We start from the raw sequence: 16,675 nt of genomic DNA on the forward strand, positions 1-16,675 counted from the left end.
CATAAATGTTTTATGACAAAAAATAAAGAACACGTGAATTAAAAAATATTTGTATTTTATATATTGATATTAACAATCAGAAGCTTATCATATAAATTGTGTCAGCTCTCATTGTGTCGGAAAAAATAAAACTCTTTCTAAACCTTCTTGCTTGTGTTGTTTTCTCAGATGTAAATCACTTTGGATAAAAGCGTCTGCTAAATTACAGAAGTAGTAGTAAACCAGTGATGAAAAGAATGTTGTATGCATTTTGTTCTAATTACTTTCGTTGGTAAATGAAATACTTACTGTAACTGCGAGAAGGAACTATGTCATTTGTTCAGACTCCACTGCAGCCCTTCAGAGTTTGACTTCAAATAAAACAACAAGAGAAGATCTAGTGTTGGAAATATTAATGGTGTTGTGGAGGTTATGCAGAACTGGAATTACTGTGCAGTTTCGTTGGGTTCCTGCCCACATGGGTGTTGATGGCAATGAGAAAGCAGACAATATTGCTAAAAGAGCATTGAAATTGAGTAGTGAGGTTTATGGAAATTCCTTTTGGTAAAGGTGAAGCAAAATCATGAATTAGAAAGGCAGTGAGGGATTCATGGCAGAAGGTGTGGGACAACGGTGTAAAAGGGAGACATTTTTATAACATACAGAAGTCAATTAACGTGAAGGTTTTCAAAGGAAAGTGTAGGAGAGAGGAAGTCATCATTTCTAGATTAAGATTAGGTCATACTAGTTTAAAATCAACTCTGTATTTAATGTCAAAGTCCGTGTCTGATAAATGTGATGAGTGTGATGTCACAGAGAATGTAGAGCATGTGATTCTTAAATGTGGCAAGTATGAGGTAGAAAGGAACGCTTTAAGAGACAGGATGTACGAGCTGGGACGGGAATGGAGTTTAGTAGGTTATTAGGGAGAAGTGAGGTGATGAGGGATTGTTATAAGGAAATCCTTGTCTTTCTTAAAGATGCAGGGATAGATAATAAGATTTAAATGTGGTTATCTTATTTTATTTAGGTATTTCCTTTTTTCCCCCCTTTAAGTTAGACTGTAACCTGGTGTAATAATGATCCTGATGTTACACACTCCGGTACAGCAGGTGGCGGTAGAACCTAATAACGTTGGTTGTGATCCGCCATTAAACCTAGAGAAGAAGAAGGAGAGGACGGTTCTGTTGTTTCCTTTCTTTTTCCTCTTCAACAATGTCTAAGGTGAATCATCTGAGAGAGTTTATCGGTCAGCGACTAACAGCAGCTGCTGTAGAAATATTGTCAGTGTTTGAAAAAAGCATCTTGGAGTATGAAGAAGAGCTCGACCGTCAGCGCAGACTGTTGGACCTCGCCTGGAAACCTGAAATCAGACTCCACAGAGTCGGTACGTAACCCTGGAAAGTTGAATGAATGAACACATGAGTATGACTCCTACAAGATCCCTTTGTTTCCAGTTAAAAGCCGTGGTGATGAAGCAAACCAACTAAATGGGAAACTCCCCAGCTCAAGCAGCTGCTGATGTGGGATTCGGAAACATCCCGAACTAACTTGTTGTTCTGTTTACTTGGTGCTGCCTTTCATGCTCCATTCAGACTCTGGACCAGACTGATGTTTCACACTTTATGAATGAATGAATACATTTTTATTTCGAACATTTAAAAAATTAACAGTAACCTCTTCATATTCATGTTGGAAAAAAGGAGTAGGAAGAAGTCTACACTTTTTCCTAGTTCCTACCCCTTTATAACTCTATGAATTTACATTATTGCTATTATTATATCTACACAATATCCATATAAATATAGTCTATATAAATACTATGTAAAACATGCCTATTACCACATAATTATCCATATAAGTATATAGAAAATATAAATATTACATGAATATTATATCAATATATAGAAAATACAAATATTTTATAAAACTATATAAATATACACTATATTACTACATAAATATCCCTATAAATATATACATATGCTACATACCTAATAAATATATAACATATATTAAATAATTAGAACTATCCCTCTCAACATATAATATATATTACATAAATATCCACATAAATATCTAAACATATCTTAAGCAAGTATAATATACCATTTTTCCCTATTTTATTTGTTTCTCACACTCGTTACCCCATTTCCTCTTCCATATACCTGTTTATAAATAATTTTTTGTATCTCTTTTTAAACAGATTTATGTTCGTACTTTTTCATTTCCAGCTCCAAACTGTTCCACAGAGTCTCCACAGTTCTATATGCACATGCTGCACATTGTTGTTCCTACTTTATGTTTTATAAAATTAGATGGTAGTAGATTATTCCTTGCTTTGGACATTATTTGCGCTGTTTTGTATTTAGCAAAATCCCTAAATTTCTTAACCAGATCCATACATTTCTTAACCAGATCCATACATTTCTTTAGACTTAATCGTTTATTTAGTAGAAAAGATGCAGATCACAGTGGCTCCGTGTAAGATGTGAGATGACACTGGCAAAAAACCAGATCGTTGGAGGATGTTCATGTAGGAGTTCATATGCAGGACTTGTAGTTAGATTGTTATTTTTTATTAAATTTTTTTTCAAAAACATGAAGTTTACTAATTATATATCTTCAACAGAACATAAAAATCACATTTCATGCCAGGGGGGATAAGAGTTTACAAGAAAACATTAAAATGAGCACAGATATTAATAGTTTTGATCGCCTTTTGATGAAGAGAAAATTAAATGCAGTCGATGTTTGAGCTCATTATAATAAGCAACAAAAGAGGGTTTTCTATGTGTAAATTTACATTTGTGAATGTGAAATTTTGCCAACAGTATGACGAGGTTAATAATGAATGTTTCATTGGGTTTTGCTTTAATCCTGTCAAAGTCATAGAGTCCAAACAGCACATCCCTCCAAAACAACTTAAATTCTTGTTGAATATTGTTAACAATAAAATTACATATATCAATCCAGAGGTTTTGGACAATGGGGCAGAGCCAAAATAAATGAGTAATTGTTTTAATATTTACAGAACAGAAAGCACATTTCACATCAATGTCTATTTTAAACCTTTTAACAATATGATCATTAGAAAGGCTAAAATCTATGAATTATTTTAAACAATATTTCTCTAACTTTGTAGGTCAACAGGTATCGGTTGGGTAAGAGCCAGACCTTTTTCCAGCCAATATGATCCATGTACCTATTCCAGTGTGAGACCACATAAGGAACTGTGGTGACATCCTGTCTAAACAAGAATCTAATCAACTTATTGTTCTTACCATGGTTACAGGACAAACAGATTTTGATCAGAATCAGAATTGTTTCAACCAATTTTATCTTAAATGTGTTATTTAGGGTGCAGAAATTTAGAAAATGTAGTTCACCATTTTCATAGTCATTCATTAGAACAGGTTTTTTTCAGATGATGAGTTCTATTTTTCCACAAGAAGTTGAGAAGCAGCCTGTCAATCTCAGTAATACGTTTGTTGTCTACGAACAGAGACAGAGATGCATATGTTAACGTGATATTCCTTCCTCCTTGGTGAGTAGAACTCTACCTCTAAGAGAGAGATCCCGTAATAGCCACTGGTTTAACTTTTTTTGAGTTCTTTGGATAATAGGATTGAAATTCAGTGAAGTTTTTTTTGTTGGTCCTTAGTTATTGTAATACCCAAGTAAACTACTTCATTTTTGACTGGGATACTACAAATTGATGTTTTATCAGAATCCTTAATGGATATAATTTCGCATTTATTAAGATTCAGATTTAGGCCAGAGCCCTTGGAAAACTCATTTATGGTGTTTATTGCAATAGAAACTTGATTTTCATCCCTGAGAAAGAGTGTGGTGTCATCTGCTAGTAGATCAGACTTGTTCCCGGTGCATGTTGGACTCCGGCAGGGCTGCCCTTTGTCACCGGTCCTGTTCATAATTTTTATGGACAGGATTTCTAGGCGCAGCCAGGGGCCGGAGGGGATCCGGTTTGGGAACCTCAGGATTTCATCTCTGCTTTTTGCGGATGATGTTGTCTTGTTGGCTTCATCGGACCGGGACCTTCAGCTTGTGTTGTGGCCGTTTGAGTCCGAGTGCGACGCAGCAGGGATAAGAATCAGCACCTCCAAAACCGAGGCCATGGTTCTCCACCGGGAGACAGTGGTGTGCCTTCTCCGGGTGGGTGGAGAAGTCCTGCCTCAGGTGGAAGAGTTCAAGTATCTCGGGGTCTTGTTCACGAGTGAGGGAATGATGGAGCGGGATTGGTGCAGAGTCCGCAGTTATGCGGTCGATGTACTAGAGGTTCTTAGAGACGATTTAGACTCGGCTTACAGAGAGTAAGTGTAGCCTACTAGCTTCAGCTTCCTGTGGTAATAATTCTGTACAACATGTGCAGCAACACAGACAACAGCAGACATGTCACTCTCTAAAATAATACTTGATAAACTCTCTATAAACTCTCTAACTTGATACAAGTTGTAAACTATAAACCTTAGTTTTCCTCTGGGAAGAGGAATTAAATCTTAAAATAAAAATTAATTATGAATTATCAAGCTTTGCGAAAGCTTTAGTGATAGCATCCGCCGCGTGTGAGGAAACTCTTCACACTAGAGCTCCACATGTCACTCGTGACGCGACTGACACGGCTTTTGACTGTATATAGTTTGCTATAATTCCGACAGGATTTCATCAGTGAAATATTTACGACCCGATGTCTTCTACAACAGAAAGCGGCTGATGAGCAAAGCATATGAATTCATTACCTTACGATGTAGTTCTTTATTTTTCGTCCTGTCGTTTTATAGGTCTCTGTTACGTTCAGTGGAGTTAGCGGCGTGGCTGCACCTCCTTTTCTTTCTCTGCCTTAGCTGCAGCCAACTTTGGAAACTCAAAATACTTCTTTGTGTGAAAAACATTCAAATGTCTTATCAGCTTTGTTGTGTTGAAATTCTTTTGTAACATTCCTCCTAGGGTTATCTCCTTTGCACACACTTTGCAAACTGCAAATTTGTTGTCCTTTTTGGACATTGTAAAACTGCTATACCGGCGAGGCCGGCCACGCCCCCTCAGGACAGCTTGGTGCAGGAATGCCCGCGCGGGCGATGTTTGTTGTTGTAAACGTCATCAGATTGGCCCGCTCTGAACTATTTTCCGATCTCTGATCAAAACCGATAGGGGCATTATAGGCCCGATCCCGATCAGTGGCCGATCAATCGCTGCATCTCTAGTTTTGAGCAGGTGTCTGCGATTTCTCCTGTACATTTCTCCTCTTGTGGTTTTGATAATGTATGATCTGGGCTGAATGTGTTTCTCTGGAAAGAGCTGATATGAGACCACTCAGCAATGAGGTGAAGTTGCGAACATGGAAGATGATTGGGCACATACTGCGGCAGGACCACAACAACGACTGCAACATAGCAATGACTTGGGCACCAGAAGGGAAGAGAAGACAGGGAAGACCAAAGACCACCTGGAGACGTACCGTCACGAAGGAGAAAAGGGAAGGAGGATGGAAATCCTGGCGGGAAGTGAGGACTGCAGCAGCCGACCATCAGAAGTGGAGGAGCTCTGTTGAGGCCTTATGTGCCACAAGGCACGAAGGGTAGGTAGGAAGGGATAGGTAACAGGTAACGGGTAACAGGAATGTGTTTCTCTACCACAGTGGCTGGTTCCCACTTGTTGCCTTGTCTAACCCGCACATTTTCACCAATTTGGAGGTCAGACAGTGTCCTGGTTCCTTGATCAAAGTATTGTTTCAGTCTTTGTTGTCTATGCACGAGGTGGCTCCTGGGATCTTTATAGAAAGCTGGCTGCAATAATGACTTTGTCACAGGTAACTTTGATTTGAGCCTTCTTCCCATGAGCATCTGAGCAGGTGAGAGTCCAACCCCACTCAGTGGTGTGTTCCGGTATTCAATCAGTGCTAGGTACGGGTCACCAGCACTGTCCTGTGCTTTTGTCAGCATGTTTTTTATTGTCTGAACTGCTCTCTCAACTTGGCTATTTGACTGTGGGAAAGTGGGACTTGAAGAGGTGTGCTTGAAACCCCATTCAGCACTGAAGTCAACCGTCTCTTGGCTCACCAGCTGTCTGCCATTGTCGGAGAACAACTCATCTGGCACACCATGCCTTGCAAATATAGACTTCAGCCCAATGATGATGTGGGTGCTGTGGGTCGATACAGATCCGAACTTTGTTCGGTTTTGTTACAGTCACCATACTATTCACCCAATCTGTAGGCTCTGTCTGTTTGGTTATCACCCCCAAGTTTTCCATTCTATTCAGCTCTGTTTTAATTTTATCTTTTACCGCGACAGGTACTTTCCTGTTTTTGCTTGGTGACTTTATTGACAGGAATTTCAATCTCTTCATGTAGACTTTTTAGCTGACACCGACTCCAGTGTTTCCTCTAGGAATTTTTTCAGCAGTGGGGGCTTCCCGGGGGGGTGGCGGCGGCGGCGGCGTTGACTAGGCCCGGCCCAAAGCAATCGGCGTGTAGAAACTCAACAACAATAACGCCTGGCATGAGTGTCACAATACTTAATTGTGGCTCATGATACTATACCATCCAAATTATAGCAATAGCACTGATTTGACTAGATGTTGTGTTAAGAGCATTGTATTCTAGTTTAACTTGAATACTCTCTAACTCAGTCCCTCTGGTTGAACCAATACAAAACAGGTATCTGAAATACACAACACTGTATGAGTTATGATAAATCACTATGTAATGAGGCGGTAAATATACAGTTTAACTTGAATACTCACATAGAAATGAAGGTTGAATACTAACCTAAAAAAACAAACCAGCAATGCGATTTTTCTCAATGTTTAGGGATAAGGAGTTTCTTCAACAGGTCACTTTTTTTGCAACTCTGTCATTGTCAAGGGACATGAGGATCTTTCTCTGTGGTCATAAGCATGAATGCTTCCAGGTGTTCTTGTGACTGTGTGCTCCCCCCTCACAAAAGAAAAACAGAGAAACATATTTTCTCATGAACAAATGTAATTGTCTGAAAGACGGTTCAAATGTTATTTCATTGCCCGAAAAATATACTATTTTGTTACTTGGAAAATTTTAAATATTTTTTGTTGGTGAGAAAATATGTTTCTCTATTTTTCTTATTTTTGTGAGGGGGGATGTATATTGTTTTTCGGCACTACCTTGTTCTCTATAGCTGATATAACAGGAATTACTCCTATGTGGGATCAATAAAGTTCTTATTTTTGCCATCTGAGAAAATTAAATATATTATATTTGGTGCCAAACTGTTTCCAACAATCTTTTTCATGTGGGAAGTCAGGATGACATTCCCTTCATCCAAATGCACTTTTGTTCTTATTCTACCAAAGTCTATGTTGTGCACCTTTCCAAAAAGACACATGTTTACAGCACCAATAATTTCTGTATTAATTCTGATTTTTGATCGATTTCTTTTTATGTTTTGAAGATAATTTTAAAAATAAAACAAATAACTTAAAAATCACAGAGGAAAAAAAAACACCAGCAAACTAACAAACAAGGCAACAAAGCTCAGAGTTAACAAAATGAACCAGCAATGCCGATGAACAACTCGCAGCCCCGCTCCATAACTTCTCCTCCCGGGCTGCAGGTGGTTTAAGGATGATTTATGGTTCCGCGTTAAAACGACGCAGAGCCTTCGGCGTAGGTTACGCCGAGGCGTGCGCCGTACGTTGCTGCGTCGATTTAACGCGGAACCATAAATCAAGGCTTCACAGCGCGACTCACTGTCCGCCGCGCAGCTTCTCGCCACGCCGACTCCACGCTCATATATTTAATAAATTTATAAACCCCATATATTTATAAAGCCCCGCCTGGCCGAGCCCTAACACTGTGGCCGGCCGCCATCCGTCCTGGACTACTGGCCGTTCTGTGATTCTCCAGATCACACAGATGGCCAGTCCGCCTCAGTTGGCTAATAAGTCTACCTTTTCTCCGGTAATTCGCTGCCTTTATTTCTTACGGCGACTTCTCCTTTTTTTTTTTTTCTTACCACGACTCTGACTCTGACCTGGTGCCTAACGTGATGTCACTTTAGGCCACGCTCTCGCGAGTAATTAACTCCAACAGGATCCCCCAAACGCCCCACTCACTCCCTCCCCTCCCCCCACCGTTGCGCTCATCATCACACAGGCTGTGTTGTGAAGGTGGAGAGATGCGGCGATGGTGCATTTGCAAAAAAAAAAAAAAAAAAAAAAATGATAATAGAATTTTTTTTTCAGGCGTGGCGGCTATGATTCAGCAGTGGCGGGCCGCCACTGCTGAATGAATGTAGAGGAAACACTGGACTCAACTCACTGGCTCTGCAAATGTCTATTGCTTTATTTGGCGTGAGGTCCGGGTCTCTCAGTAGTCGTCCTCTCACTTGGTCATCTGTGATTCCACAGACGATTCTATCTCGTATCAGTGGGTCGGTGAGGTGCTCAAACTCGCAGTCTTTCACTTTCTTTTTTTAAATCAGTCACATATGCATCAACAGTCTCTGATATCCCTTGCAATCGAATAAAGAAAAGGTGCCTCAAATACGTCATACATTTTTCCTTGGCTCACAATGTTGGCGGAAAAGTTCTTTCAATGTATCATAGTCATCTACGGTTTCATCAAAGTCAAAAGTGTTATATACCTGAATTGCTTCGTCCCCGGCCACATTTAGGAACGTGGCTCTTTTCACTGCACCAACATTTTCGTCGATTCCGCTGGCGACAAGAAACAGTTCAAATCTCTTGATCCAGACTCTCCAACTTTCCGCTAGATTTCCTTCTACACTTAATGAGGTCGGAGGTTTCATCTGCTGCATTTTGTCTTCCTATTTTTGTTTTACTTCAAGTTTTCACTCTGACACCATGTTATATATGACTTGGAAGAAGCCATTTTAGAACAACAACTTTATTCTCCAACTGTCTCGATACCAACGGAGTAACACAAGAGTACAGTCACAGTGCCGCCTAATGGTCACACAGAGTAATGCACTTTTTTTCAAATATACTACATAGATGAAGAGGAAGACCGAAAGTTAAGGACAAACTGTAAACCTCACAAATACAACCAAACAATCAACACTGGAAAGCACTTTTGACTTGTTAAAACCCTATCTTTTGTCCCTTTTTGTAATTCCAGAACTCCCACAAGAAAATGTTTGTAAGGTGGAGGAGGACGGGGTTTTCAGTGACCAGCACCTGGATAACCTGGAGAGGATCTGCAGCCCGAACCAGGAGGAACCAGGGCATCCACAGACTACAGAACTGGAGGAAGACTCCAGCTGTCAGGAGATGAAGCAGGAGGACGTAGAGGTGGATGTCTCATTGGTCAATGTCGCTGATGTGAAAGTTGAAAATGGTGAACCAGGACCAAACTGTGGCCAGCTGCTGTTGCACACTTCTCCTGAAGCGCAAAACAAAGATGAGGAAGAGACTGAAAGTTTACACTCAGACTCCAGTAAAACTGCAGATCCGGAGCCAATGAGACGACATGGTGACCACGAAGATGCTGCTGTCCCATCAGACAGCAACGAGTTCATTGAAAGTAATATTTTAATGGATCACATGAAGATCCACACTGGCGAAAGGCCGTACCTGTACAACGCCTGCAACAAAACCTTTACTACATTATCAAAACTTAAACGGCACATAACCACGCACACGGGCGAGAAGCCCTACATCTGCAAAACATGTGGAAAAAGTTACACAGAACGTTCCAACCTAGTGATTCACTCGAGGACCCACACTGGCGAAAGGCCGTACCTGTGCAACACCTGCAACAAAACCTTTACTAGATCATCACATCTTAAACGCCACATAACCGTGCACACGGGCGAAAAGCCCTACATCTGTAAAACATGTGGAAAAAGTTACAGGCTACGTTCCCTCCTGGTGGATCACTCGAGGACCCACACCGGTGAAAGGCCGTACCTGTGCAACACCTGTGGAAAAACCTTTACTCAATCATCAAATCTTAAACGCCACATAACCACGCACACGGGCCAGAAGCCCTACATCTGCAAAACATGTGGAAAAAGTTACACAGAACGTTCCACCCTGGTGATTCACTCGAGGACCCACACCGGCGAAAGGCCGTACCTGTGCAACACCTGCGGAAAAACCTTTGCTGATTTATCACATCTTAAACGGCACACAACCACGCACACGGGCGAGAAGCCATATTTGTGCAACACGTGCAACAAAGGTTTTAGCCGCAGAATTTATTTGCTGAGTCACATGAAAAATCACCCAGAGGAGAAGTCTGGTGACTCGTGACAAATGAAGCTCATGTTGTCGTCCTCCGGGGGCAGCTGTCCACTCCTGTCTGACCCACAGAAGAAGAACCCGCAGAAGTCCAACCACCACCTCCTGTGGCTGATGAGCCTAATCCCCTCCCCACAAGGGTTGCAGGTTCAACCCGGATTTATGCTTCTCCGTCAACTTGACGCAGAGGGAACGATGTGGTTGTGTACTTTTTTTTTTAAAGTTCTGCATTGAGTTTGTTTGAATCCCTTTTCCTTCTTAAAATTATTATTTGTTGCTGTTGGTAACTTGCCGTCTCCACGGTGCAAATAAAGAGCTGTTAGTATTTGCTGAAGTTTCTTTAAACGTGACAGTTTATTTCGTTCATCTACAAAGCCTCTCTCACACGTCCTTTTTCCCGTCTGTTTATTCTTCACTCACATTCTCTTTGTAAAGTTAATCTGCAGCTCCTTGTTAAACTCCCACCATCTACTCCGTTCAGAGGTTATATATTGTGATGTTATACATAGTTCGCTGAAAACTGTAAAAGGCTTTATGCATTTTAAAATCTGAGCTGCACGTACATCAGATTATCGTGTAATTCATCGGACAAACTAAGTCAAAACAATGTAATTCAAATGATCCATGCTCTGTTATTGTAACTATACAAGCTAAAGTTACAACATATTTGTGTACGTTTTTCATATTATTTAAATAATATAAAATTAACTATTATTTAATCACATGTATACAATCAAGTTGTACTAGATTTACAACTCGTCTGACACGTGATTTATTATAAAGCTGATGTTGAGATCTGTGTTGAAGCTGCAGATCTGCAGGTTGGAGAGCAGGAAGAAGAGGGAGGATCATCGGGATCAGATTCCAGGAAGAGGACAGACTTTGGATTTAACCCTTTTATATCAGACATCCGTTTAGGAGTAAATGTCTTTTTACCTCAACTCATATTTAGTCAGAAATAATCATGAAAAATGTAATTAAGGTTTCATTTTAGATGGATGAATTAATTTATTGTTTATAATTCTGGAATATTACACTCTCCATATGTAGAAAGAGCAGCAGTGCCCCCTGGTGGTGAGTTAGAAAAGCTCAACATAAACCCAAGAGTGAACAATCTATCGTAATAATAATAAAAACACAAATAAAAAAAGACTTTAGTGCATCAACAAGAGGAAAGTTGTCAGTGACGCAGATTATTGGTACAGCGTGATCAGTACAACCAGCATTTAGCTCAGAAAACAATGTGGAAAGAGAAATGTCATCAAATGAAGTTGAAAAGTGGAGATGCACTTTTGTCCTTTATCCTCAACTTCCTCAATCACGTCATTTTGATCCAGATTGTTATTTCACTGGTCTTGGCTTCATCAAATGACACATCCAGGGACAGAAGCCGTGCATAGGTGTTCATACTGTCCAGGTGTTGGAAGGTGAAGTGAAGCCGAAGCCATCGCTTCATCCACTGATCTGTTGGCACGGTAGGAAAACTGATAGGAATCCACTGTGTCAGGAACCATGGAGTTGATGTGGGTTAAAAAAAGATGATCTGCTCTGTTGGTCTCTGGAGAAGGTTTAATGAAAATGTCTCTCCATGAATAAGGACTAAAAACAACGATGAAGTCATTAATGATATGAATGAGGTGGTTATTCATTTTAACAGGTATTTTGTGAGTGTTGGACCAAAGCTGGCAGAAAAATGTGTGATCCTGGATCAGCTGATGGATGGAAGGAAACATTAATAGGTAGAAATCCAGATTCAATGTTTCTCACAGCTGTGGAGGAGAGAGAAATCATACATATTGTAAGTAAATGTAAAAACAAGGTGACAACTGACTGTGGTGATATGACAATAGTCAAAAAGGTTATTGATGGATTGTTAACTGACATACAGCTGTAATCAGTCGCTCAGAACTGGGACATTTCCAAAAAAAAAAAGAAAACTGCAAAAGTCATCCCACTGTACAGAACTGGAGACAGACACCAATTCACTAATTACAGGCCTGATTCTTTACTCCCAACATTTTCTAAGATCTTAGAAAAAGTATTTATTTACAGGTTGGACAAATTAATTCCAATCAAAAGGCCACGCCCCTAATTACGCATTAAACTTCTTGCTTTATATAATTCCAACCTGCCACAATACGAGGAAAAAGAGGCTTCAAACCCCTGCAGAAAACCTGTTGGTGATTCATGCATGAATGAACCGTCATTCTGAGTTTGGGGGTTAGTTTGGGATCTTTATTCCCTCTAGTGGTTAAATGTTGGAAACTGCAGCTTTAAATGTGTCTTGTATATCTATATATTTCACACCAAAATCAGCTTGATAGTTTGATATTTAAATATTTTAATGTCTCAAAGACTTACCATGTGTATTATTTTGAAGCCCATTGCAATAAAAGTTTCTTAACAACATAAATGTTTTATGACAAATAATAAAGTACACATGAATTAAAAAAATATTTTTATTTTATATATTGATATTAACAATCAGAAGCTTATCATATAAATTGTGTCAGCTCTCATTGTGTCGGAAAAAATAAAACTCTTTCTAAACCTTCTTGCTTGTGTTGTTTTCTCAGATGTAAATCACTTTGGATAAAAGCGTCTGCTAAATGACAGAAGTCGTAGTAAACCAGTGATGAAAAGAATGTTGTATGTATTTTGTTCTAATTACTTTCGTTGGTAAATGAAATACTTACTGTGACTTCGAGAAGGAACTATGTCATTTGTTCAGACTCCACTGCAGCCCTTCAGAGTTTGACTTCAAATAAAACAATAAGAGAAGATCTAGTGTTGGAAATATTAATGGTGTTGTGGAGGTTATACAGAACTGGAATTACTGTGCAGTTTTGTTGGGTTCCTGCCCACATGGGTGTTGATGGCAATGAGAAAGCAGACAATATTGCTAAAAGAGCATTGAAATTGAGTAGTGAGGTAATTATGGAAATTCCTTTTGGTAAAGGTGAAGCAAAATCATGAATTAGAAAGGCAGTGAGGGATTCATGGCAGAAGGTGTGGGACAACGGTGTAAAAGGGAGACATTTTTATAACATACAGAAGTCAATTAACGTGAAGGTTTTCAAAGGAAAGTGTAGGAGAGAGGAAGTCATCATTTCTAGATTAAGATTAGGTCATACTAGTTTAAAATCAACTCTGTATTTAATGTCAAAGTCCGTGTCTGATAAATGTGATGAGTGTGATGTCACAGAGAATGTAGAGCATGTGATTCTTAAATGTGGCAAGTATGAGGTAGAAAGGAACGCTTTAAGAGACAGGATGTACGAGCTGGGACGGGAATGGAGTTTAGTAGGTTATTAGGGAGGAGTGAGGTGATGAGGGATTGTTATAAGGAAATCCTTGTCTTTCTTAAAGATGCAGGGATAGATAATAAGATTTAAATGTGGTTATCTTATTTTATTTAGGTATTTCCTTTTTCCCCCTTTAAGTTAGACTGTAAGCTGGTGTAATAATGATCCTGATGTTACACACTCCGGTACAGCAGGTGGCGGTAGAACCTAATAACGTTGGTTGTGATCCGCCATTAAACCTAGAGAAGAAGAAGGAGAGGACGGTTGGGCGCGGGGCTTGTCACTACCTGATGTGAGTCGCTACCCGATTTGAGTCACGCATGCGCAGTTGTGTCCAACAACAGGGAATGTTATGCTATATAAGGGTATTGATGCAAAAAATCTTTATATTATTTTTGGCAAAAAATATTTATATTATTTTTAGCAAGCATAGCTAAGCATGATAGCCAAATTACCTTTCAAGATGTAATTACTCATAGAACGAGTAATCTTCCATTTGTCAGCTTTTCCCAAACTAGGATGAAACTTCCGGATTCCATGTAGGCAGGAGATGATGGAAAACATTAAAGTCGCTCATTTTAATCAATAATCGGGTAATGACAACACTACTTCTCCACTGAAATGCACATGTTGGACGCAACTGCGCATGCGTGACTCAAATCGGGTAGCGGACTCACATCAGGTAGTGACAGGGCTGACGAAAAGAGATCGCGGTCGACCGGAAGCGGATGGTGACGTGGCGAGAGTGGTAGCGCGGTAGGATTGAACATTTGTTTTGGCGGATTTGCATAAACTGTACTCTGACTGTGAAATTATGACATCTAGCTCGGATGGATTGGATAATGAAATGGATTGGACGATAAATCAATCTAGGAAACAGAAAAGGACTGTGCCAGAGAGAAGCTCACGAGACAGAGCGAAAAGTTGGTCGGATGACAGCGAGGCCAGGGCTGGGAAAAAGTCTAGAAATAATGAAAGGCGGATAAATATGGATCAAGCTCAGGAAAGCGACTGGAAAGTTATGATCGAATTCTACCAGGATGGTGGGCACTATCACCCAATCAAACTTACCAAAATAATCGAGGAAGAAATTGGTAGAATAAAATTCGCCAGGTTTATGAACAACAAACGAGTGCTGATACATGCAACCAGTAAACAACAACAAGAAAAAATACTTAGAATGTCAACACTTAAAGGAGAAAGGATGAAGGCTCATATACCTGGAGCAATGGCAAGCGTGAGAGGAGTTATCTCAGGAGTCCCACTAAGCATGACAATGGAAGATGTGAAAAAAGAGATAAAAGGAGGAAAAGTGACTGAGGCCACAAGGCTCAAAAGTAAAAGGGATGGCACACTGAAGGAAACCCCGTCAGTAGTACTTCAGTTTGAAAAAGATGTACCAAATGCAGTACAGATGGGATATGTGAACTACCCAGTGAGGGAATATATACCAAAGCCACTCAGGTGTTATGCCTGCCAGAGAATGGGACACACAGCGCAACAGTGCAAAGGTAAACTAAGGTGTGCAAGATGTGGAGGGCCACATGAGTATGGAAAATGTGACAAAGATTCCAAGATACAATGTTGTAACTGTGGAGGAGAGCACAGTGCTGCCTATGGAGGATGTGTAGTGCAGAGGGAAGCCAGAGAGGCCCAGAGAATTAAAATAACTGAAAAAGTTTCATATGCAGAAGCACTGAAGAAAGTTAGGGGGACAGGAACAAATGATGAAAGATTTAGTGGAATGACACAAAGACATGTAGCTCAGAGGGACAGTAAAACAACAGATAATCAGGACAAAACCCAAACCCCAGTGATGACCCAAAATGTCTGCACGCACAAATGTAAAGTTAATGATGAAACACTAGTGGTGAACAAAGTGAACTTTGTGGTATTCATCTGCCACACCATTAATGTTACGACACAACTGAAAAGGAAAAGTGACAGGATCAAGGCCATTGTGGAAGCAGCAGAAACATTTCTGGATATGAAAGATGTGAAAGCAGACCAGATACATGCAATACTAAAGGAAAATGAAGCTGCAGGAAATACACATGTGGAGGGTTAATATATTGATGATGGTTCTACACATACTTCAGTGGAATGCAAGAAGTCTTATAGCAAACGGACAAGAATTTAAAAAGTTCATACATGATTTAGATACAGTTCCAGATATTATTTGTGTACAGGAAACTTGGCTACAGCCCCAGCTAGATTTTATAATTCCAGGGTTCAGTTCCATAAGACATGATAGAAATAACCAACATGGAGGAGGGTGTGCTACTTTTTTCAAAGATGGACTGGCCTATAGGGAGATTCCCTCCCCTGAGGATATTGAATGTACTGTAGCAGAAATTTATAGCCCAAGAGAAGAAGGAAACATTAAGTTAATTAACTTTTATAATCCATGTAGAAACTTAACTGTTGAAAGCTTCAAGGAATTGGCAGGGATCGTAGCTAAGAGAGAAATATGGTGTGGAGATTTCAATGCACACAGCAGTTTATGGGGTAGTACTCACACGGATAACAATGGGGATGTAGTGGAAGAAATGATGGATGAAAGGTCTTTAGTATGTCTTAACAGTGGAATAGGTACAAGAGTGGATGTGAACAGGGGTACGATGTCATGTTTGGATCTGACAATGGTGTCAGATAGACTGGTGAATGCGTGTGAGTGGTATGTCAAGAATAATTCAACCGTAGGAAGTGATCACTTCCCTGTGATAACTATTGTAAATACAAGTGTATGCCTTCAGGAAGGGAATACGTTCACCAGGTGGTGCTTTGTTAAGGCAGACTGGGAAAAATTTAAGATGTGTTGTAAAGAGTCAGTACATTTGATTACACTAGAAGGAGACATAGAGGAGTGCACGGATCAGATTACAGAACATATTCTAAATGCAGCAAACCTGAGCATACCAAAAAGAACTACAAAGGGCAGGAAGAAAGTGGTACCGTGGTGGAACGAGGAATGCAGCAGAGCAATTAAAGAACGAAACAGAGCATTCAGAGCACTGAAGAAAAATTTATCACAAGAGAATATTATAGATTATCAAAGGAAAAAGGCAGTGGCTCGTAGGATCATTAAATACACTAAAAAGAGTACATGGAGAGATTTCTGTGCCACCATA

At 39.9% G+C, this 16,675-nt stretch overlaps 2 protein-coding genes across 2 annotated transcripts in view; one reads left to right on the forward strand and one right to left on the reverse strand.

Annotated features, from left to right (window-relative positions):
- Nucleotides 1-16,675, reverse strand: part of LOC133440368 (zinc finger protein 37-like) — an 801,383-nt gene that overhangs the window by 85,855 nt on the left and 698,853 nt on the right. The gene's annotated exons all lie outside the window — the stretch shown is intronic.
- On the forward strand, nt 1,157-10,552 carry LOC133440349 (zinc finger protein 391-like). The gene is made up of 2 exons (XM_061717591.1): nt 1,157-1,366; nt 9,116-10,552. Exons 1-2 carry the CDS (start codon nt 1,195-1,197, stop codon nt 10,249-10,251), a joined length of 1,308 nt encoding a protein of 435 aa, XP_061573575.1. The 5' UTR covers nt 1,157-1,194; the 3' UTR covers nt 10,252-10,552.

Source organism: Cololabis saira, chromosome 3 (genome assembly GCF_033807715.1).
Source record: "Cololabis saira isolate AMF1-May2022 chromosome 3, fColSai1.1, whole genome shotgun sequence".
NCBI classification, from domain to species: Eukaryota; Metazoa; Chordata; class Actinopteri; order Beloniformes; family Belonidae; genus Cololabis; species Cololabis saira.